This window comes from Pongo pygmaeus, chromosome 11 (genome assembly GCF_028885625.2).
Source record: "Pongo pygmaeus isolate AG05252 chromosome 11, NHGRI_mPonPyg2-v2.0_pri, whole genome shotgun sequence".
NCBI classification, from domain to species: Eukaryota; Metazoa; Chordata; class Mammalia; order Primates; family Hominidae; genus Pongo; species Pongo pygmaeus.
The window spans coordinates 117,119,456-117,143,616 of record NC_072384.2 but is presented as its reverse complement, the minus strand read 5'-3'; the positions used below and the strand labels follow the sequence as shown (position 1 = coordinate 117,143,616).

Here is a 24,161-nt window from a genome sequence, read left to right as displayed (position 1 = left end):
CCACCATGCAAGGTTTTCAGACTTAGCATTTCCTCCAAAGTGTCCATCTCTGCAACTCACTGCTCTCAATAATGCTGTTGTATGAATGTCCATTTCTGCAGGTACACAACACACACGCACACACATACAGAGAGAGAGAGAAAGAGAGACAGAACCTCCCTGGCCAACGTAGCTGAAGGCAAGTGGTAACCTCTTCATCATGAGTACAGAAACCCCCTGATTATATCCTCTTCTCCAGACTTTTAGGGGAGAAATTCAATTTTTCTTCTTTTTTAAATTTAGCTCACCAGCCATCACTGGCCATCCTACACTACCTGTCCCCCAAACACACACCCCACATGGAAACAGACACCAGCATAGAGTCAATTGCAGAAGCTTAGGAAGATTTCTTGGGCACGGTATATCCAGTTGGCTAATAAGAAAATACGTCTCCCTTCAGCCTGTGCCTTGACTAGTTAAGGGATAGGAGGGAGGGGGAGACGAAGTTACTCTCCTCATTGTGTTCACCCTGCTCCGAAGAACTCTGTCTTCCACTGGCCCCTCCACCTCCTCCCCATTCTCGGTAGCCCCAGCCTGTCCCCCTTGCCCCTTTCTTACATTCCGTGGGGAGGAGGGCGCTGTTCAGGGAGCGAAGGGGAGCCCCCTTGTGTCTAGAAGGCCTCTCCCCACCCCCACCCCGTGTGAGTTTGTACTGCAAAGCTCCTTGGCATCCTTGCCTGAGTTGGGTGTTGGGAAGCTCAAATTGCAGCTACAAACTGGCTGGCAGCCAGGGGCCGGCTATTTAAAAGCGCCTGCTCGCCCGGAGCCCGTAGTCTCTTTGGAAACTTCTGCAGGGGAAAAGAGCTAGGAAAGAGCTGCAAAGCAGTGTGGGCTTTTTCCTTTTTTTGCTCCTTTTCATTACCCCTCCTCCGTTTTCACCCTTCTCCGGACTTCGCGTAGAACCTGCGAATTTCGAAGAGGAGGTGGCCAAGTGGGAGAAAAGAGGTGTTAGGGTTTGGGGTTTTTTTGTTTTTTGTTTTTTTAATTTCTTGATTTCAACATTTTCTCCCACCCTCTCTGCTGCAGCCAACGCCTCTTACCTGTTCTGCGGCGCCGCGCACCGCTGGCAGCTGAGGGTTAGAAAGGAGCGGGGTATATTTTAGATTTTAAGCAAAAATTTTAAAGATAAATCCATTTTTCTCTCCCACCCCCAACGCCATCTCCACTGCCTCCGAGCTCATTATTTCGGTGGTTGCTTGGGGGTGAACAATTTTGTGGCTTTTTTCCCCCTATAATTCTGACCAGCTCAGGCTTGACGGTTTCTCCGGCCTCCGCTCACTGCGTGCACCTGGCGCTGCCCTGCTTCCCCCAACCTGTTGCAAGGCTTTAATTCTTGCAACTGGGACCTGCTCGCAGGCACCCCAGTCCTCCACCTCTCTCCACATTTTTGCAAGTGTCTGGGGGAGGGCACCTGCTCTACCTGCCTGAAATTTTAAAACAAAAACAAAAACAAAAAAATCTCCGGGCGCCCTCTTGGCCCCTTTATCCCTGCACTCTCGCTCTCCTGCCCCACCCCGAGGTAAAGGGGGCGACTAAGAGAAGATGGTGTTGCTCACCGCGGTCCTCCTGCTGCTGGCCGCCTATGCGGGGCCGGCCCAGAGCCTGGGCTCCTTCGTGCACTGCGAGCCCTGCGACGAGAAAGCCCTCTCCATGTGCCCCCCCAGCCCCCTGGGCTGCGAGCTGGTCAAGGAGCCGGGCTGCGGCTGCTGCATGACCTGCGCCCTGGCCGAGGGGCAGTCGTGCGGGGTCTACACCGAGCGCTGCGCCCAGGGGCTGCGCTGCCTCCCCCGGCAGGACGAGGAGAAGCCGCTGCACGCCCTGCTGCACGGCCGCGGGGTTTGCCTCAACGAAAAGAGCTACCGCGAGCAAGTCAAGATCGGTGAGCGCGCTCAGTGTGCCAGTCAGTTACGCGGCGCACGGGCGGGGGACACGGGACCGGCTGGGCCCGCGCGCTTTGCGCAGCAAGTGGCTTCGAGCTGGGGTGCAGCTCGGGAGTACTCGGGGAGGGTCCTTGCACCTCGGAATTGGAGCCCTGGAGGATCCTGCTACCCTGGGGAACTGTCTAGCCGAGTCTATCCCAGCTCGCTCTTTCTCCTTTCTCCTACCCACACCTTGCCGCCCCTCCCCCTACTCTGTCCGAATACTGATTCTGAGCTCCTATTCGGTCACAAGGTCCAAATCCCCTGGTACCCTATCTACAGTCTGAAAGAGTGTATGTTACATTATCAACTCCCTCCTCCACCCTCCTCGCGCCCCGCATACGTTTTTTTCTGAACTTGGAAAAAAATCTCTTTTGTTAAAATATTATTTTAATTGCGGCCTCCCATCTTCTGAGCTAATTCCACCTTTGTCCCTCTTGGCCCCTCCACCCCCTTGCCTCCAGACGTTTCTATCCCTCCACCCCTACACACACACCACAAACACCCCACATCCTTGGTAGCTAATGCCTTTCGGGTGGGAGCCCTAAGCCCCTCCCATGTGCATAACCATTGCTTTTTATTGAAGATGATTGCCTGTGGTAGATGGTAAAACATATTTAACTGCAAAATGACTTTTATTTTATCCCAGGAAGGGAAAAAATACTTTAGGAGCGCGGGGGTGCGGGGTGGGGGTGGGGAAGAGTAGGAAGGAAGGGTTTGGTATTCTGTGCCTGGTGTTCGTTTCTGAATCTAATTCCTTTTCCCCCTCTCCAATTCAGATTTTACCTAGGATGAAAGGTGGACATAGGGCTGGGAGGCAAAAGAGCATGTGAGATTCAGACCTTTCAACTTCCTCGCCTATGCAGATTCCTGGCACCACCACCACCTCCACCCCCGCCCCGCAATTCCTCCCTCCGCAATCCCCCCACCCCTCCCTCCCCAATCTCTTAAACCAGATCACAAGTGGGTGTGGATTAAGTGCATGAGGGGCCCTGGAAACGCAGAATGCAATATTCAGGGGGCGGAGACAGAAAAGCCACGCACTGGGAGCCTCGCCTCCGCTTGCCCCGCCCCCGGGTTGCGCCGCCCCCAAATTCTCGGCGCCAGGAGTCTAGGGTTGAAATGATTGACACAGCTACTTGTTCAATCAGAGCAGTTCTACCCCCTTAGACTGAGTTTCTTTTTGGAAAGAGTTACCTGATCTTTAGTTTAAAAAAAAAAAAATTAAATTAACTACATAAAAGTCTGGGTTCTAAGACGTCAAACTGGCTATTGATTCTCTCCAAAAGGGGTTAAAACTTGGCTAAACAATGTTTATTTGGCGTAGTTTAGTTACGGAGACAGTTTAGTTACGGGGGCAATCCCCTTCTCCCTCCCTGTCCCTTTCCATTACTCACGAGCACCCTAACATGAGTTTTCTGAAGCGCAAATTTCAGTTACTATAGTGCAGGAGAGGAGTGCGTCCGCGCTTGCCAGGAGGCCGGAGAGCTTCCTGTGTTCAGCCTGCGTCCCCGCAAACCCTGCAGGGTTTGAGTGGCGCAGGCGCCAGCCCCTCTAGCTTTGCAAGAGGTAGTCGATCTCCAGGTTGCAGCCTGCAAAAAGAGGAAAAGGGGAGGACGTGCAGACCCTGGGAACCCCAGAGACCGGCTTGTGAGATTATTTTTATTAAGATCCACTTTTCAAAGGCGGTCCTGCCCGCCTTCATCTTGGGGGATGTGGATTTGGAAAAGCCTAACGGAGGGGGAAAACATTAATTGATTTCCCGGCTTGGAAGCGACCGCCCTGGATAACAATCCAGTCACACCGAAAGTACGTAAGCTGTCACTCAGCCGCATCCTGGCTCCACTTATTATTTGCCAAGCGTGTAGTGTGATGTGGCTAGTGTGAAGGGTGTGCACGCAGGGCGCACGCGCGCGCAATTGCTAGGCGAGCACGGAGGGCGCATCACACACACACACACACACACACACGACTCTTCAGTCCCAAGCAAGATCCCCTGTAGAATTCCCTGCCGCCCCTTGCTCAGCCCCCACCTTCTGAGTGCCTTTGGGCCAACCCGAAGCCGCCTCTTCTACCCGCCCCCTCCGCAGCACTCCTCTCCGACTCCACCCCGCCGAAGGCAGGTGCCCGGCCGGCTGCTGTTGCGGGTTGGCGGCGCTCCACCGCGGCTGGTGCCGACATCTTCTTCCAGAACAGATGGGATGGGAGTGGGCGCTCCTGGAAAGGGCGTTTTAGCCGGACAACCATTGGGCGGGTCCCCAAAAAGTTGGAGATGGTGTAGAGACCGTTCTTAAGGAGAGAGAAATGGACAGAGAGAGGGAGAGTGCCCTTTTGGTCCTTTAGCCAAAATTCCTGCTTCCCAACCCACCTCCCACCTCCCTCCTCTCCCCCACCCCCGCCAAAATCTGAGCTTGCAGACATGGATTTGCCCCCTCCCTCCCGCAGTTGCAGCATACACACACACACACACACACACACTCTCTCTCACGACATATATCTATATAATGCGTATTATATATTGTATATATGGTATATACTATATTATATATATTTATATGTAACCAAACATGTAGAACCCAAAAAAGGTGCATTTCTGGAATCAGAAATGGGGAGCAGAGGAGAGTGAGGTGGCAGGCAGCCAAAGCCTCTGGGAGGGAGAGGAGAGGGCGGAGAGGGTGTTTTGCTAGGCTGTTGCTGAGCAACTGGAGAGGGAGTGGGCCCGAGAGCAGGGTGCTGAGAGCGAGCCTGGCTCTGCATTTCATTCTGGCCAGTTCAGGAGCAGAGATAGATACGGAAAAAAGAATGTGTGTGAGGCTGGAGGGAGATGAAAGACGGGAGTTATTTGATGGGCAAAGCTCAGTAAATAGCGGTGAGTGGAGGGAGTCAAGGAAGTACTGGGTTTGCTTTCGGGCATTTTTGGTGGGGAATGAGGTTTGATGGGCTGGTCCCCAGCATAGATACCGGGGTTCAGGTAGGTCTCCTCTGTGCTGGTGAGACATTCAGTTTGAGATGTAGGGAGCCGTGGGCTCTGGCTTTCGGTTCTGTCATTAAGAAATGAGACACCGTGGGACAAAAAATAGGCTTCTGGAAAAGAAAGCAAAAGCATTACCTAAATAAAAGTGAATTCAGCCTTTGCTTCTTTGAGGGGTTTGGCCTCCATCACCCTGGCTTCAACTCCAAGCCTGGTCTAAAATGCCATGTTGAAGTCAAGTTCCAGAGTTAGGTTTATTGGCCAAATTTATGTCTGGGTTGAGCAAGATCATGGAAAACTGAAGGAGCCAAATTCCTTTCCCACCCGCACCCCCTCCCTCTGAAACAAGTCTTTGAGAGGATGGCGTGCCCTAAGCCAACCAAAACGGGAGTTGGGAAGATGAGATGGGGCTTTAACTGGACTTTTCTTGCCACCTCCGCCCACCGCCCCCGCCCCCCCTCCCAACCTTTCTGCTGTGTCAGCTCAGACTGGAAGAACAAGCAGAGTTAGCCCTAGTGAGAGCTCATTTTCTTTCCCTTTCTCTTTTTCCACTTTCTCACCCTTCCCTCCTACTCTTCCCTCCGACCTTCTCCATCCACCTCCCCCCAAACCCCACCCCAACTCTAAGGCATCCCCTGAGGGCTTGAGTTTTAAGTCAGAGCAGCTGTGAGTTAGTCCCGGGGCTTGGGCTGGATTTAAGCAGGCAGGTGTGCCTGCAGCTGCAAAGGGTGGACCAGCCTGACCCTAGGAGCCAGAGGTCATCGTGAGGGTTACAGCAAAGGGCATGGGAGCAGGAATTCCCTGCAGAAGCCCGGGCCCCCTTAATGGAGCGAAGAAGAAGCCAGCGGGAAGGGGAGGTAATACTTGTCTAAAGTTTCTACTTTGTACCTGAGCAATGCCTATGAAACTTTTAAGATATTTAGTGTGTGGAAAATAAAACTCTGGAGAAGAGATCACCACACTCCAGACCCACTACATCCAGAAACTGGAAGAAGATCGTAAAGAGCAGGTACCAACCAGGGGCCAGAGCAGAAGGGAAGAGTGTGGAAGAATGGCTGCGTTGAGTCCAGCAGGCGATTTGGAGGGGTTTGTTTATTTTTACATTTGCTTTTTCTCTACAGTTGGTCCAAAAGCTGCAATTCCCAGAGACTATCCTTAAATTGCAATCTGGACATGTTATTCAAAACAGTAAGACTGATTACACATTGATTACATACTTGCAAAAATAAATAATAAACAAGGAAGGCAGTGTAGGCTTCTACTCCCCTCCCCCAATACCGGTGAAATCCCCCGCTTTTATTTCCAGTTTCGTTTCTTTCCATAAATTCTGTTATGATGTCATTTCTCTCTCTCTCTTTTTAAAAAAAATATAAATCCAGAGGAGTGACTGAACATCTCTGTGAGGGGGAGAGGTTATATTCCCATCTTGGCCACTATGCTGTTGATTTAGAGCACCTAACCAGGTTAGTTAGTTAGTGCCTGGCCACTCAGCTTAGCTCAGTCCTAGTGTCTCTCCAGGAATTGTCTGGGTATTGGCCAAAGAATGTTAAAGCTGGAAGGAACCCATAGCCATCATCACAGTCAAGGTCCTAGTTTTAGGATGAGGATACTGAGGCCCTGAGTGGGAAGTCACTTGCCCAAGATGTGGCAGCAGGTTAGAGGCAGACAAGGGCCTGTCAGCTCTTCCCCGCAGGGGCTCCAGCACTGCATTCAGCCATTCCTGGCTTTCTCGCTAGTCATTGGGGCTCATGCCTGGGCCTGGGCTAACCTGCAGTAAGGCCTTTGGCAAACACTGCCAGATGCTATCACCCCATGACATAAGAACCCACAATCTGAAGGCGCTCTGTTTTAGGGGCAGTAGGAAAAGGAGTGAAGTGGCCCCAAAGTGGAGAGGGCCACAGTCTCTTATTTTCACACCCACTTCTGTCCCTTTTTCTACACAGTCTTGCATACAAGCCTGGCTTAGGCTAGTGGTTTGGTCAGGGAAAGAGGACCAGGAGGGTGTGAAGGAGGGGTGTTCAGCCCAGCTTTCAGGTCCATGCGCCAAACCTCATTTTCTACATGACAGGAAGCTCTCCTGATGTGGAGAGGCAGGCAGGCCCTGGCTGCCTCTGAGCTGTGCAGCGGCCTGTAGTCTTGAAGAACACGGTGCAGAAGTGGACCGCTTCCAACAGCACAGTCCTCACGTGGTGCCAACAGAAAGCAGAGACCGAGGGAGGGTGTGGTTGGATGGGGTGAGTGCAGTAACTAGGAAGTTCTGCATCTGAAAGAGAGAAGGAAAACCATACACCACCAAAGCTGATAAGGAAGAGAGCATGAGGGCCCCCTGGCTTTCATAGGCAGGTGTATCTCAGATCTTTCAGCAGGAGAGGAGAGATGTGCTTCCAGAGGGCAGCTGGGGACTTCCGGTTGTGCTGCAGGAAGTGCTGAGAGCCATTCTAATACATCCTAGAGGCCGTGGCAGCTCCTCCTTCTGGGATGCTTAGGAAGGAGGCAGATAAGATAGGCCCCTTTTTCCAGTAAGTCAGACCTGCCAGGTGAACTATAGGAACATTTTAAACGAACTCAGTTATCTCATGTTTGACCCCTCAACCTAAACCATCAGGCCCCTTTCCCTGGCCTAAAATAAGGTCCCACTGAATCTGCACTCAGAGCCAGGCCTCAGATGACCTCTGCTGATTCTCTGAGTTGTTTTATGTGGGTTCCAGTTATCCCGAACTGGGACTGTGACACCCCTCTGTCACCTCAGCGAGGATGACTCTTCTTCCAGATCATTTAGAATAGCACTTCCAATTAAAACATAATACAAGCCACATTTGTCATTTTTAATTTTCTGATACCACATCTTTTTTAAAAAGGTAAAAAAAACAGGGAAATTAATTGTAGTAATATATTTTAACTGAATATATCCAAAATATCCTTTCACCACAGGCTCAAAATAAAACAATTATAATGAGATATTTTACATTCTTTCCTTCATATTTAGCCTTTGAAATCCGGTATGTTTTTTTACACTTACAGCTCATCTCAATTCGGACACTAAATTTTCATTGGAAATACTTGATCTGTATTTAGATTTCATAAAATTTACAGTTGAAAAAGCAGAGTCACATACCTGAGGCATCCCATACATACTTTAAAATCTTTCCAATAACTGAGTTGAGTATCTGTTCTTAAATTTAAACTCATTAAAATTAAATAAATTTTAAAATGTGGTTCCTCAGTTCCCCGGGCCACATTTCAGGTGTTCAGTATGTATCTGCATGTGGCTAGTGGCTACCAGCAAACCCCTCTCTCACCTGAGAAGGAAACTGCTGTCCCCACTCTTTCCTTTTGCTCCCAAAGACTCAAAAAAGAGGAGTCTCAGCTTTCGTTGACAGACAGGGCTCCCTTGTTTGGTCCCTGGCAGAGCCTGGGCACCTTCTTAGGGGCCTCAGGAGAGAAGCGTAAACGCTACTTCCTCCCTGCCACCCCCTTCTGGTCATGCAGAACTTTAGGGGGATGTGGCTGCGACTGGCAATGTTCTGAACTGGCTGTGATGGGTCATGATCGGAAAGTGGCCAGGAGAAAAGCAACCCAGTGCTTCCTCCAGAGGCTGCTCCCCACCTATCCCTCAACCATTACCTTCTCATTTGGGGAATGTATGGGGAACAGACAGACACTTCTACTGAGTATGCTCCCCCTTCCCCAACTCCAAAAGAAGCTTGACTGGAGATTCTCAGCCAGGGACTTGTGCATCAGCATGTATTTCCTATGTGTACAGTTATCGCCAGCTGCTTCCCAGGGACCAAGAAATGTGAACCAGAGTCACAACCCCAAATCCTAGTTTGGCATCAGAAAAAAACAAGGAGCCTCTCTTTACCTGTGGTCCCTGGACAGTGGGGCAGATGTAAGTGGGACCTCAGCCCCTTACTCTGTGAGGTGTCACCTTCCCACCTGTGGCATCTGCACTGTGGAGGGTGGTGGGCCCCCTTTTCTCTATATGTCTTCAGGGAAGGAGACTAAGTGCCCTTAACACAGCATGAAGGAATGCGGTTAGGCAGAGGAAGGACTCCCGGGGGAGCTCTCTAAGTGGAGATGGGTCCACAGAGCACCTGTGCCAAATCCTTCTCACCTGGTGAGCCAACACTTTCTGGAAGACCTTCCTGCAGTCCAAGGAGCCTTAGATCTGGTGGTCTACAAGTAGGCATTTGTCAACCAGGTGTCACAGCAATCAAATTTTTAGTTGATGATTGGAACTAGGGAGGTGGTAGGAAACAGAGCGCTACAAAGGCAGAGACCTGTGCTGAGACTGAATTAGCACGCATCACCCTGATTAATCCTCAGAATATAATGGAGAAAGGGCCATTGCCATCCTCCCCATAACGCAGGTGAGAAAACCGAATTGGAAAGAGCAAGAAGAAAGTAAGGTCTTTGGGAGGCTGAGGCGGGTGGATCATGAGGTCAAGAGATCAAGACCATCCTGGCATGGTGCTGCGTGCCTTTAGTCCCAGCTATTCGGGAGGCTGAGGCAGGAGAATCATTTGAACCTGGGAGGAGAGGGTTGCAGTGAGCCAAGATCATGCCACTGCACTCCAGCCTGGTGACAGAGTGAGACTCCATCTCAAAAAAAAAAAAAAAAGAAAAAGAAAGAAAGAAAGGTCAAAGTAAATCTGTACCAAGATTTGTTTATTTAGTTTTAGAAACAATGTCTCAGTCTGTCACCCAGGCTGGAGTGCAATGGCACAATCATGGCTCACTGCAGCCTCCGACTCCTGGGTTCAAGCCATCCTCCCTTCTCAGACTCCCCATTGCTAGGACTATAGGTGCACACTGCCACACCCGGCTAATATTTCATTTTATGCAGAGATGGGGTCTTGCTGTGTTGCCAAAGCTGCACCAGGGTTTACTGAGCTATTGTCAACAGCTTCATCTTCCTCCCAGAAAGGGCAACTGAAGGTTTAAGGTGGCACAGTTTGCTGTACCTATTCAGTAGTAGAGCTGGGATTTGAACCCAGGTGGTCTGGTTCCTGATTCTGAACGGTTATCCACTATACTACATGGTGTCTGTATTTCTCTGGTAAGGATAGAGATATATTCCCAGCTTGGCCAGCTTTGCTGTTAGTTTAGAGTACCTAACCATGCTAGTTCTCCTGGCCTAAAATGGGGTAGGGGGGCTCAGCTGGGTACACCTATAGCCCTCATCATCCAGTCAGTAGTTCTGTGAGTCTGCTCAACTCCCCTCTGGGGTCTTCCTCCTGGCTTTCCTCCATTCTTACAGCTGCTTTTTAGGATGATAGCTTTGAGGGTTTGTTTTTTTCTTGACAGGTTAGTGCTCATTTCCTCCTCAGCCCATAATTCAGGTTAAAAAAACCCAGAACATGCATGCCTATTTCTGACGATCGAGTAAAAACAAAAACAAACAAACAAAAAACAAAACAAAAAAAAAATGTCTTCTGAGAGAGACTGGCGCCAGGCAGATGCTGGTTAGAGATGGGATGGGTAGGAAAAGCAATGATGTTGCCACTTCCCTGGAAGGCTCTACAGCGCCTTCCCCTGCGCCACAACCACTGTGGCCTTTCTCCTTCTGCAAATGCACATACACAAGCGCAGAAGAACCATTTGACATCCACAGCTGTGAAACAGACTTCAAGAGACTGAGACATGTCTTATATTTTTTAAAACAGTCAACAGCCAATCCCTCATGCTTCTACCAGCCTTGTGTTGTAGGGAGGAGCTGGTGGCTGCAAGTTGGCTAGGGACCTAGGGTTGGCAAGGGAGGAGGGGGACTGCAGAACATTCTAGACTGGGCCTCAATATTTTCATCCATACCCAGGCACAGGCCAGTGCCGTCAGGCCAGCACTGACCAGTAGGACTTTCTGCAATGATGGAAGTGTTGTAGGTCTGCAGTGTCCATATGTGGCCACAAAGTCCTTGAAATATGGCTAGAGTGACTGAGGAGCTGAATTTTTCATTTTATTTAATATTTATTTAAATAGCCACATTGGCTAGTAGCTACTATATTAAATATATACTATATTAAATATATACATATATATATATATATTTTTTTTTTTTTTTTTTTGTCTCACTCTATTGCCCAGGCTGGAGTGTAGTGGCACGGTCTCGGCTCACTGCAACCTCCGCCTCCCAGGTTCAAGTGATTCTCCTGCCTCAGCCTCCCAAGTAGCTGGGATTACAGGTACACACCACCATGCCCAGCTAATTTTTGTATTTTTAGTAGAGACAGGATTTCACCATGTTGGCCAGGCTGGTCTCAAACTCCTGACCTCGTGATCCACCTGCCTTGGCCTCCCAAAGTGCTGGGATTACAGGCGTGAGCCACCATGCCCGGCCTAAGTAGTACATTAATATGTAGTAGCCTTAGGCCAAAGAGAAGCCCAGTGAATCCAGGAGCACCCCTGCTGTTTCTCGCACCCATGATGCTCATCTGTCTGCCTCCCTGTGCCCTGCGGCAGGGTTATCTTGCTTCAGGGCAGGGGCGTGGATGAGATAACTTCCCAAGGCATGCACTGGGCTCTAAGCCCCAGCTTATATTACAGAAATACTTCTCTTTGCCTCTTGGGCAGATTTACACATCTCTCCATTTAAAGATTATTTATTGAATACTATATGCTGGTGAGACAAAGAGAAATGACAAAAGCTCTGCCAGTAAGAAGTTGGCTATTTAAATTCCACAGAGGGGACTAGAATGAAACCCAGAAGAAATTCAGCTCCCTTTTTCATTCTTTGTAGAGAGATTCTAGGCATCCTCATCTTATCTTCTGTCTAGAAAAAGAGATGGGAGAATCTCCCCAGGTCTGGGTGGCCTGGCAAAGCCCGACACTCTTCCTGGACTGTGAATTTCAAGGATGCCTCTGTTTCTTCGATTTTTGTAAGCTAAGGCACAATATCTGGGTCACCTAGTTTTCTCTTACAATTGATTATTAGATCAAGCGAGATAGAGTGATAAACTAACACCAGCCCAGGAACAGGCTGTTAATAGCACCGGGGTGTGACTAAGAGGTCCGGGGGTGGGGGGTTTAGATTTTAAGCAGGCAGGTCTCCACCTGGATCCATCCATTGCTGTGACCAGCAAGCAAGGTGGAGTCAGAACCCTTCAGACTCTGCTGGAAGAGAACAGCCGTGGCAAAAGGGCAGGTTTGGAGAAAGTGGTTGAGCTTGGGCAGGGTACATGCGTTGTGCAATTGTGCAGCATGGAATATTTCTCACTCTAAGATGTCTCTGGGTCTGTAGCAGCTGGGCTTGCATCATGACACTCTCTGTGTTTGCCAGGACATAGAGAATGGTGCAGTCCTCAAACACGTGTTCATGTTACCATGGGGAGAGGCCGATGTACCTTGTGTGCCTCTGTGGATGCTGCTGCACTGGGGTGTATGGGGAACTCCTTATGAATGAAAGAGGACTGAGTTGGCCACCCAAATGTGGCAGGGGCTAGAGGCATTGGAGAGCCAGTGGGAAGGACTGGAGATATTATATAGAAGCTAGAGATTTAGATCCCACCCCAAAGGTAAATACTGTATCCAGATAATATTATCATCATCCCCTCCCTTAGTCATTGAATAGGATTATGAAGGTAAGGTCTGGCCTCCATAGATCCCAGCAGGAGAAATGGATGCTGAGCATTCCACATTTCCCATCCTCTGCAAAACCCTCTCAGAACAGCATCTCATGGGCGGGGAAGTCTGGAATATGTCTCCCTTCCTTCCTGGATCATTTTTCAGTTGCAGGTTACAGAAACAGCAGAATGCCATGCACAAAGAAGCCCTGTTCCCCTCTCCCTCACCTGCCTTCACTCTCCCACACATGGGTTCTCTCCGGGCCTCACTTGTTTGTCCCCCTGACTCTTTAAATATATCCTGCAGACACACTAACAGAAGGAAGGAATTTATGTGAGTGATTATTGCAGAAGTAGGAGAGGGAGGCACCCAAATTCCACATTTATTTTTTCTTTGAGACAGGGTCTCACTCTGTCCCCCAGGCTAGAGTGCAGTGGAGCTATCAAAGTGGAGCAATCATGGCTCACCTCAGCCTCAGCCTCAACCTCCAATCTCCAACCTCCAACCTCCTACCTCCAACCTCCCACCTCCCGGGCTCAAGCAATCCTCCGGTCTCAGCCTCCTGAGTTTCTCAGACTACAGGCGCACTATGCTCAGCTAATTTTTGTGGGGTTTTTTGTAGAGACGGGGTTTCACTATGTTGTCCAGGCTGGTCTCGAACTCCTGGGCTCAGGCAATCCACTCACCTTGGCCTCCCAAAGTGCTGGGATTAGAGATATGAGCCACCGCTCTCAATTCCAAATTCCAGATTTTAAAAACACTTCCAGGCCGGGCGCGGTGGCTCACGCCTGTAATCCCAGCACTTTGGGAGGCCAAGGTGGGCGGATCACGAGGTCAGGAGATCGAGACCATCCTGGCGAACACGGTGAAGCCCCATCCCTACTACAAATACAAAAAATTAGCCGGGAGTGGTGGCAGGCGCCTGTAGTCCCAGCTACTCGGGAGGATAAGGATGAGGCAGGAGAAGGGCGTGAACCCAGGAGGCGGAGCTTGCTGTGAGCCGAGATCGCGCCACCGCACTCCAGCCTGGGCGACAGAGCGAGACTGTCTCAAAAAAAAAAAAAAACAAAACAAAAAAACAAAAAAACAAAAAAAAACGCTTCCAGTCCCTAGAAGTGTGCCCATGCTGTGTGGTTGTCAGTCTCCCACGCCCTCTGCTGGCCACATGGAGATATTGACCTGTTTGTCAAACAGGTTCCAGAGCTGGCTGACGAGTTCTTTTGCTGTTCCTGGGCAGAACAATCTTCACCAGGAAGTCCTCCCGGATATCCTGCCGAGATCCTTTCTGCAACCTCAGTTCATTTTCTCTTGATGAAATAGCTCCAGAGTAGCCAGTCTACTTGTTCCTTCTTGTTTTATCTAAAACTTAAACTCTTCCAAAATTGAAAGCCTATTTATGACTCAGCCACAGAGCAGCTGAGTCGGGCTAGCTGCTTCTGGCACTCAGCTCCAGTCTTACTTTCCAGCCCTTTAATCTCCGTGGCTCTGCCCTGGCTCCCCTCCAAGTTTCCGCTGTCTCTCTGGAGCCTACAGGTGACCACAAGACCCTGATTAGTATCTTCGACACTGGACTCTGCTGCTGCCTAAGGAATAGGTCCCATGGGGTTAAGTGGCACCAGAAACCGGGAGGCACATCAAAACGTTAAGCCTGCTCTTAAGAAGCAGCCAAAAAGCTTGCAAAGCTGGGGAATGTGTGCCCTCAGGAGACTTGCCTTGGGGAGGCTGGGAAAAGCAGAGAGTTTGCAAAAGCATTTTGAGTCCCTTAAATGAAGAGAGATATGAGAATCTACATTTTGTATGCCAGTATCATGGTTGCTTGGCCCCAGGGCAGTACCTGAACACTTTCAAAGAAAAGAGTAAGAGAGGTCAAAATAAATTTACCCCAAGGTTTATCAAACCGTTGTCAACAGCCCCATCCCCCTCCCAGAAAGAGTGACTCAAGGTTAAGGACAGCCCACAGCACTTCTTAGAAAAAGTCCCAAAAGGTGAAAGGTCTTGAGAAGAGCTGTTGAGGGAAGGCTGTGGGCCACCATGCTTCTGTGTCCCCCAAGGCCAAAGAGAGAATAAACTGAAATGACAGCTGGAGAAGGGCACCCTCTGACCAAATGGACAGAGCCTCCCCCAACAGGTAGCCAGAGGAGGATGGAATGGCACCCCCATTTCAGATGTCCATAAGAACTAGAGAGATAGATGCTTATTTCTGCTTGGACACAGGGGGATGGACTAAATGGCCTACGGAAAGGATTCCAGGAACTGCTACACCAGCCACAGGAGAGAAGCCAGCTTCCCAGGCTCCCTCCCCTTGAAGAGGTGACAATGTGTTGGCTCTCCGGGCCAGGCTGGGGCAGCCCACTGAAGGAGACGCAGAGACGCATGCGCTGGTCAGCAGCCAGCCCACTCCCCCCACCTGCCCTCACTTTATCCAGTTACAATCTTGATTGAGGAAGGGGTCCAGGCTTCTCCAATCTGAACCCCCTCTAGGCTTTCAGTAGCCACCATTTCCTGCCTGCCCCTCCCCCCACAGTAGTCAACTACTTTTTGAAGATTAGAATGCTTGGTGATGCTGAGGTTGAGTGGTGCGGCTCCAGTCCCTCAATAAGACGGGCCCAAAAGCCCTTCTGTGCAATGATTAGCACTCCCTCTCCTTACTGCCTCTTCTCCAAGATCTGAGCCTTGGGGTGAGGCCTGTGTTACTAGATAACGGAGCCCCAGCCTTTCAATTTGTACAAAGTCCCCAAACCAGCCATGCTTCTCCCTTCCTCCTGCCAATCTCACTTGCGCTACAACCAAGAAAAGTCAGTTTACCCCAGAACATGACCCTTTTAACTAATCCCTAGAATCCTGCATTCCACCTACCAGGGCTGTCACCCTATTGATGAGTCGTCACAGCAGGGTCTGATAGAACAGAATCGAGGTACTGGGACATCAAGACACAACTGGGAAGAGGGGGTGAGAGGCCAGAAGGGATCCCAGGATTCTCAGGTTGAATTTTATTCAGGAAGAGCCCGCCCACCCCCTTGCTATTTGCTTTCTCCAAGTCATCATCTTCCTCTCCAGTAATTACTTCCCTTCCTTTCCTGTGAATAAATACCCAAAGCAACTCACCACCAGGAATGCTGCGAACCCTTGGAGGCTTCTTTAGGGCAGGGACCTTCTCTGCCAAAGCCTTAAAGACCAGATACCTATTTCATGAGACTTGACAAATCCTGAGCCAAGAGAGAAACAGATGCTTGGGTGCTTCCTGCCACCTGCCATCCTGCCCAGGTTAGGCCAGGTGTCCAAATGCCTTTCCTAACTCACACCTGGAATTTGCCCAGGGCTGCAAGCTCAGAAGTCGGGTTCTATACCTGCCCAGAGGCATAAAACAGCGTCTTCTCGAAAAGCTTCTCTTTCCTTGCACCCCACCCCCACTTCCTGGAATTCTACCCACTTCTTCTGTTCCCCATCCCAGGTGTCTGGCGGCCACTGTTCCTGGGCATCCCAGCGATCATGGAGTAGATGGAGAACAGAATTTTCTTTCACCTCATTTCAGTTATTTAAGGTCACTCAAAGCTTTATTTTCTCTTTCCAGTATTTGAAAACAGAGGGAGGCAATGAAGACAGGGCTGCCCACCTCCACTCACCCCTGCACCTGGTCCCACTGTGGGGCATCCTGGCCACACGCTGCCCGCCTGGAAACAACAATCTAAAGTTCCCCCATTCTGGTTCCTCTGAGGCTGGGGGAGGTCAAGGATCTGAGAGGAGAAGGGGACCCAGGGATGGATGGCTATGAGATAAGAATTTAGGGGAAATCTGCACACCAAGAAAAGGCCGGACGGGTGGAATTAAGGATCAACAAATACATGAACAAAGTCTTACTTCTCTAAAGGTCAAAAGCCAGCTAAGTATAGACTGTCACCAAGCCACTCCTATATATAACTGTCCCGGTCTCAGCCAGCTGTCGGCCTCTCTCAGTCCAGAGCTGAGTAACGTCCCAGCCTCCCAGGCCCCCGAGCATGGTGCCAGTTCTGAGCCAGAGCGGGAGGGAGGCCTCCGACTTCCACTTGGCCCCACGCCGGTCCCCTCCGGGCCTACATTTCTGGCTCTCCCCTCCCGTCCTCCTGCCATTTATGAAGGTCCTCACCACCCTGCTGCTCCAGACCCCAGGACCCCCTCCTCCTAGGTTTCCCAGGTCCAAAGAGACCTCAACATCCAGCAGCTCTGAAAGTGCAAAGATCTCACTAACAGGACAGCCTTTGCCCTTCTTGTCCATGCCCTGACTGTGTCGTCTTCCTCCATGGGCCCAGATTCCCGGGTTCCTACTTCTCAGCCCCACCTCCAGCCATGTCCCATCTACTTGGCCATCCCCCAGCAAGCAAACCGTTCACTGCCACCTTCATCCTTGCAGAGGCCACTTTCCTCGCCCTTCCTCCTTCCTGCCCCCGGAAGGCCCGCTCCGTCCTCACCCATCAGTCCGTCAGTCTCTCGATTCTCCTCTTCTGTGAAGTCTCCCTGCCTGCACTCTCTGCTTGACTCCAAGCATGCCAGAAACTTCCCGCCACTTAAATGAGCATTCCCTCTGCTTCTTGGTTCTTATCCCCCTGCTTTCAGGGTGTGCTACAGGAGGGCAGAGACACATCTGCTTCAGCCTTTATTACTCCCCTCACCCCAAACTGCTCAGCCCTGGGCTTTGGCCGTGTGCACCTTGGCCCATGGGGGCTGACCCTCCGGCTCCTTCTCCTGCAGAGAGAGACTCCCGTGAGCACGAGGAGCCCACCACCTCTGAGATGGCTGAGGAGACCTACTCCCCCAAGATCTTCCGGCCCAAACACACTCGCATCTCCGAGCTGAAGGCTGAAGCAGTGAAGAAGGACCGCAGAAAGAAGCTGACCCAGTCCAAGTTTGTGGGGGGAGCCGAGAACACTGCCCACCCCCGGGTCATCTCTGCACCTGAGATGAGACAGGAGTCTGAGCAGGTGCATCTCGCAGATTCCCTCATTCCCTCCCGGCTTTTGACCTTTTCCTGCATCTAAATGGACATTCATGGCGGCAGGAGGTGCTTAGGCTAGACCTGGCAGAGGACCTACAGCCAATCATGGTGGCTCAGCTTAGGACGTGGGAGGAGAGTTTCCAGAGCATACACTTGTCAGGGCCAAGGACTTGTGCAAGTAAATGGGAATAGAGGCGGTGCTTTTTGAGGAGAGTGTGTGCCAGCCCAGCGGCCACGCACCAGGTACCTGGGCCCTGCAGCTGTGTCCAGTCCAAGGCAGAGACTGAATATTCTCCTAGAGCATCTAGAGATGGGCACCTCTGGACATTGTTGCTCAGCAGAAGAGAAAAGCTGCAGGGGAGGGGGTGGCCTGGAACACAAAAGAGAAAGTATGGCTCCGTACCTGGCCAAAGGCAGGCTTTGTATGATCCCAGCGCACATGACAGGTGACAGGGAGAAAAGATCTTTGGTAGCAGATTATTAGAACCAAAGGTGGTGACTTTCCTTCCGAGACCGTTCAGCCCCCACCCCCTGGGCCATTCGTCAGCGCAGCTGGGTGGTTGTCCCTTGGTCTCGCCATGCCTCTCACCCTCCTGTCCACACAGGGCCCCTGCCGCAGACACATGGAGGCTTCCCTGCAGGAGCTCAAAGCCAGCCCACGCATGGTGCCCCGTGCCGTGTACCTGCCCAATTGTGACCGCAAAGGATTCTACAAGAGAAAGCAGGTACGTCCCCTGCCCTGAGCTCCCAGGCTCAGACGACTCCAAAAATGGCACCTGCCAGGAAACTCCACCTTGGGCAAGTGCCTAAGGTTTCCACCGTTAACCACTTAGTGTTTCCCGGGCCTCAGATACCCATTCATATACCACGATCATGACTTTCCACATTCCCTACTATGCTGTAATCCATTTCCTCATTCTCTCCTATGTGGTAATCCACTATGCTTTCCACAGGTCGCCTTAGCTACATGAATTCGTTGCAAAAGGAAACTCTGTAACACTATCGCACAGCCCGTATCATTGGTGCACCACACACTCAGGAATTTAAAGCACATTTTCTCTGTGTACCACCTGAAATCAGCTCATGTCCCTTCACAGCCAGGCTCCCCTTTTGGCAATGGTTCTTAGATTTCCAAGGGCATCCGATCCCTGGAGGGCATGGTTGATGGCTGGACCCCACCCCTGCAGTTTCTGATTGGTAGACCTGGGGTGGACTCCGGGGTGGACACGTGACCCTGATGCTGCTTTAAGGGCACCAGTAATCTAAATGTAAGAGCCAGGCCACATTGGGGCAAATCTTGGCTCTGCCACTTACTAGCTGTGTCCTCTTACTCACCATTTAATGTCTCTGTGCCTCCAGACCCTTGTGTAAAATGGAGAATGAGGAGTGAGTGATTGGTCTTTGTAAAGCACTTAGAACAGTACCTACTGCCTACCAAACGTTGAGTGGTGTCTGGTACATGATAACACCACAAATGATGCCTCCTCCTGTTATTATTATTACCATCATCATTATTATTGGATCATAACTCTCTTGAGAATCCCTGCAGAGTTTCAGGTTGGGGGAACTTGAATGGGTAATATTTAAAAAGGGACTGTAAGCCAGGCACAGTGACTCACGCCTGTAATCCCAGCTACTCCAGAGGCTGAGGCAGGAAGATCACTTGGGCTCAGGAGTTTTAGACCAACCTGGGCAACATAACGAGATCCCATGTCTGAAAAAGAAGGAAAGAAAGGGATTGAAGGAGCTAGCCAAGGGTAGGCTGCCTAAATTCACATTTTCCCTGGGTCTTTCCATGAAATGGGGACACCAGAAACCCAAGGGTCGAGTCTAGAGCCCTCAACTCTCTGGGGATGAGAGTCTTGCCTTGGGGTAGAGAAGAGGCAGGGCAGGGAGGAGCAGAGCCCCGGGGTGCGGCCGTCCTCACCGCCTGTTGCTCTACTCACCCCAGTGCAAACCTTCCCGTGGCCGCAAGCGTGGCATCTGCTGGTGTGTGGACAAGTACGGGATGAAGCTGCCAGGCATGGAGTACGTTGACGGGGACTTTCAGTGCCACACCTTCGACAGCAGCAACGTTGAGTGACGCGTCCCCCCACCACCCTTCCCCCACCCCCTCCCACCCCCAGCCCTGACTCCAGCCAGCGCCTCCCTCCACCCCAGGACGCCACTCATTTCATCTCATTTAAGGGAAAAATATATATCTATCTATTTGAGGAAACTGAGGACCTCGGAATCTCTAGCAAGGGCTCAACTTCGAAAATGGCAACAACAGAGATACAAAAAGCTAAAAAGACACCCCCCCTTTAAATGGTTTTCTTTTTGAGGCAAGTTGGATGAACAGAGAAGGGAAGAGAGGAAGAAAGAGAGGAAGAGAAGGGAAGGAAGTATTTGTGTAGAAGAGAGAGAAAGACGAATAGAGTTAGGAGAAGGAAGACAAGCAGGTGGGCACGAAGGAAATGCACCGAGACCAGGGAGGGGCCCAACTTTCACGTCCAGCCCTGGCCTGGGGTCGGGAGAGGTGGGCGCTAGAAGATGCAGCCCAGGATGTGGCATTCAATGACACTCTTGGGGTTTCCCAGTATGGATTGGTCAGGGGGAGAAAGGAAAAGGCAAAACACTCCAGGGCCTCTCCCGGATCTGTCTCCTCCTCTAGCCAGCAGTATGGACAGCTGGACCCCTGAACTTCCTCTCCTCTTACCTGGGCAGAGTGTTGTCTCTCCCCAAATTTATAAAAACTAAAATGCATTCCATTCCTCTGAAAGCAAAACAACTTCATAATTGAGTAATATTAAATAGAGAGGTTTTCGGAAGCAGATCTATGAATATGAAATACATGTGCATATTTCATTCCCCAGGCAGACTTTTTTTAGAAATCAATACATGCCCCAATATTGGAAAGACTTGTTCTTCCAGGGTGACTACAGTACATGCTGAAGCGTGCGGTTTCAGCCCTCGTTTAATTCAATTTGTAAGTAGCACAGCAGCCTCTGTGGGGGAGGATAGGCTGAAAAAAAAAGTGGGCTTGTATTTATCTACAAGACTTCATATAGTCATATATAGGCATATCTTTTCTTTTTCTTTGTTTTTTTCTTTCTTCCTTTCTTTCAAAGGTTTGCATTAACTTTTCAAAGTAGTTCCTATAGAGGCATTGAGGAGCTTCCTCATTCTGGGAAAACTGAGAAAACTCATATTCTCCTAATACAACCCATAATAGCATTTTTGCCTGCCTCGAGGCAGAGTTCCCCGTGAGCAATAAACTCAGCTTTTTTGTGGGGCACAGTACTGGACTTGACAGTGATTCCCCACGTGTGTTCATCTGCACCCACCGAGCCAGGCAGAGGCCAGTCCTCCGTGGTGCACACAGCACACGCCTCAGTCCATCCCATTTTAGTCCTTAAACCCTCAGGAAGTCACAGTCTCCGGACACCACACCACATGAGCCCAACAGGTCCACGATGGATCCACCAGTCCCACCCCAGCCTTTTCCTTTCATCTGAACAGAACATGCATTTTTGGAAGCCTCCCTCACTCTCCACGCTGGCAGAGCAGGAGGGAGACTGAAGTAAGAGACGGCAGAGGGAGATGGTGGCAAAAAGGTTCAGGTGCAGGAGAACAGTAAGATGGATGGTTCCGGCCAGAGTCGATGTGGGGAGGAACAGAGGGCTGAAGGGACAGGGGGCTGACTGTTCCATTCTAGCTTTGGCACAAAGCAACAGAAAGGGGGAAAAGCCAATGGAAATTTCCTTAGCTTCCCCACCATATGTATTTCCTGGGATTTGAGAGGAAAGAGAGGAAAATGGGGGAATGGGTTGCAAAATAGAAATGAGCTTAATCCAGGCCACAGAGCCAGGGAAGGTGAGTAACTTTAGGAGGGTGCTAGACTTTAGAAGCTAGATAGGAAGAATCAGTCCAAACTGGCCATGCTTTGGAAGGGACAAGAGTATGCGCTCCACTGCCCACCTTCAGCCTGCAACGAGGGACTGAGGCCCACGAGTCTTTCCAGCTCTTCCTCCATTCTGGCCAGTCCCTGCATCCTCCCTGGGGTGGAGGATGGAAGGAAGGCTGGGACAAGCAGGGAACGCATGATTCAGAGATGCTGTCACTCAGCAGCCAGATTCTGAACCAAGAAAACTCCAATTCTCCAATGACTTCCTCAACCAATGGGTGGCCTTGTGACTGTTCTTTAAGGCTGAAGATATCCAGGAAAGGGGGCTTGGACACTGGCCAAGGAGACCCCTTCGTGCTGTGGACACAGCTCTCTTCACTCTTTGCTCATGGCATGACACAGCGGAGACCGCCTCCAACAATGAATTTGGGGCTACGAAGAGGAATAGCGAAAAAAGCAAATCTGTTTCAACTGATGGGAACCCTATAGCTATAGAACTTGGGGGCTATCTCCTATGCCCCTGGACAGGACAGTTGGCTGGGGACAGGAGAAGTGCTCAATCTTCATGAGACAAAGGGGCCCGATAGGGCCAGCAGCCACAAGGACTTGACCTGCCGAGTCAGGATGCCCCATCTCTCTGCACAGCTGTCCCCTAAACCCAACTCACGTTTCTGTATGTCTTAGGCCAGTATCCCAAACCTCTTCCACATCACTGTTCTTTCCACCCATTCTTCCTTTGCATCTTGAGCAGTTATCCAACTAGGATCTGCCAAGTGGATACTGGGGTGCCACTCCCCTAAGAAAAGACTGAGCCAGGAACTACAAGCTCCCCCCACATTCCTCCCAGCCTGGACCTGATTCCTGAGAGGGGCTCTCTCTTCGCGCACTGTGTCCGGACTTTGAGCAGGCTTCTGCCCCTTGCATTGGCTTTTTGCTGCCAGCCATCAGGTGGGGGATTAGAGCCTGGTGTGAGTGCGCCAGACTCTTCCGGTTTCCAAAGTTCGTGCCTGCTAACCCAAACCTGTGAGTCTCTTCTGCATGCAGGAGTTTCTCCTGGGCAGCTGGTCACTCCCTAGAGAAGCTGGGCCTTCGTGGACACATGGAACTAAGCCTCCCAAATGGGAGGTCTGGCTGAGCCCAGGGTGGGGAGACCCTGGGAAGGGAGGCACTGGAGGAAGACGGCACCTCTTCCCCCGTGGCAGGGTGTGAGGGAGGCAGGTTTGGAATGGTGCGAGTATGGCAATCTAAGCAGGGGTCTCTTTGACTCCAGGCTGGCCTTTGGCCGACTGTCTGCTCACCCAGAGACCTTGGACTCCGGGCTATTCATGGCTCCGGGTCTAAGTGCTGCCCACTCCCACAATCACACCCACAGAAGGTCTCTCCCATCCCCTTTAGATTCGTGCCTCACTCCGGCAGTGGCGAAAATGCCTCTGTCTTTCCCACAACTGCCAGGAGATAGGGAAGCGCAGCCAGGACTGACCCACCCGGCAAAGCAGGGCACATGGGGAGGAAGAGACTGGAACCTTTCTCTGACAGCCAGGCCTAGACAGACAGGCCTGGGGACACTGGCCCCATGAGGGGAGGAAGGCAGGTGCACGAGGTCCAGGGAGGCCCTTTTCTGATCATGCCTCTTCTCTCTCACCCCATCTCCCCACCATCACCTCTGTGGCCTCCATGGTACCCCCACAGGGCTGGCCTCCCCTAGAGGGTGGGCCTCAACCACCCTGCTCCCACCACGCAGCAGTTAGTGAGACAGGGCTGCCACGGCAACCGCCAAGCCCCCCTGAAGGTGGGACAGTACCCTGGACCCATCCAGTCACCCCTGAGAGGGCTCCAGCCCAGAATGGGAACCTCAGAGAACTCTAAGGAGAAGAATCCCCATAGCGTCAGAGAGCACATGTCTGGCTTCCAAGAGAAAGGAGGCTCCGTTTTGCAAAGTGGAGGAGGGATGAGGGACAGGGGTTTCACCAACCAGCAACCTGGGCCTTGTACTGTCTGTGTTTTTAAAACCACTAAAGTGCAAGAATTACATTGCACTGTTTCTCCACTTTTTATTTTCTCTTAGGCGTTTGTTTCTATTTTAAAACATACTTTCTTGGTTTTCTAATGGAGTATATAGTTTAGTCATTTCACAGACTCTGGACTCCTCTCCTGAAATCCTTTTGGATGGGGAAAGGGAAGGTGGGGAGGGTCTGAGGGGAAGGGGACCCCAACTTCCCTGTGCCTGTTCACCCCACTCCACCGGTCCCCGGTCACCAGCCGGAGTCTCCTCTCCACCACCACTGTCACACAGTAGCCCACATGGATAGCACAGTTGTCAGACAAGATTCCTTCAGATTCCGAGTTGCCTACCGGTTGTTTGTTGTTGTTGTTGTTGTTTTTCTTTTTCTTTTTTTTTTTTTGAAGACAGCAATAACCACAGTACATATTACTGTAGTTCTCTATAGTTTTACATACATTCATACCATAACTCTGTTCTCTCCTCTTTTTTGTTTTCAACTTTAAAAACAAAAATAAACGATGATAATCTTTACTGGTGAAAAGGATGGAAAAATAAATCAACAAATACAACCAGTTTGTGAGAAAAAAAAAAAGCGGAAAAAAAAAAAAAAAAAAAACCACCTGAATGCGGAAGAGCTCGGCTCCTGTTTAGCATTTTGTACTTAAGGAAATAAAAAACCAACAAAGGATCTCACATTTTCTTAAAAAGTGAAGATTGCTGTATACTATTTATTCAACTTATAATTTATGTTACTCCTTGATCTTTGTCTTTTGTCATGACAAAGCATTTATTTAATAAAGTTATGCATTCAGTTA

At 50.6% G+C, this 24,161-nt stretch overlaps 1 protein-coding gene across 2 annotated transcripts; it reads left to right on the top strand.

The window, feature by feature from the left end:
- The first annotated feature begins 792 nt into the window (after nt 1–792).
- On the top strand, nt 793–24,161 carry IGFBP5 (insulin like growth factor binding protein 5). Of its 2 annotated transcripts, XM_054478307.2 has the most exons (4): nt 793–1,918; nt 17,215–17,444; nt 18,064–18,183; nt 19,410–24,161. In XM_054478307.2, exons 1-4 carry the CDS (start codon nt 1,582–1,584, stop codon nt 19,539–19,541), a joined length of 819 nt encoding a protein of 272 aa, XP_054334282.1. In that variant the 5' UTR covers nt 793–1,581; the 3' UTR covers nt 19,542–24,161. The 2 variants fall into 2 exon arrangements, 1 of the variants encoding a protein (XP_054334282.1); XR_010122879.1 differs by lacking the exons at nt 17,215–17,444; nt 18,064–18,183; nt 19,410–24,161 and adding an exon at nt 5,845–10,866 and having other exon boundaries at nt 800–4,827.

Excerpts from the sequence above, each read along its gene's own strand:
- IGFBP5 (XM_054478307.2), top strand. The coding sequence starts at position 1,582 with ATGGTGTTGCTCACCGCGGTCCTCCTGCTGCTGGCCGCCTATGCGGGG. Across the intron at positions 1,919-17,214 it reads CCGCGAGCAAGTCAAGATCG|AGAGAGACTCCCGTGAGCAC; the intron begins GTGAGCGCGCTC and ends CTTCTCCTGCAG. Across the intron at positions 17,445-18,063 it reads TGAGACAGGAGTCTGAGCAG|GGCCCCTGCCGCAGACACAT; the intron begins GTGCATCTCGCA and ends CTGTCCACACAG.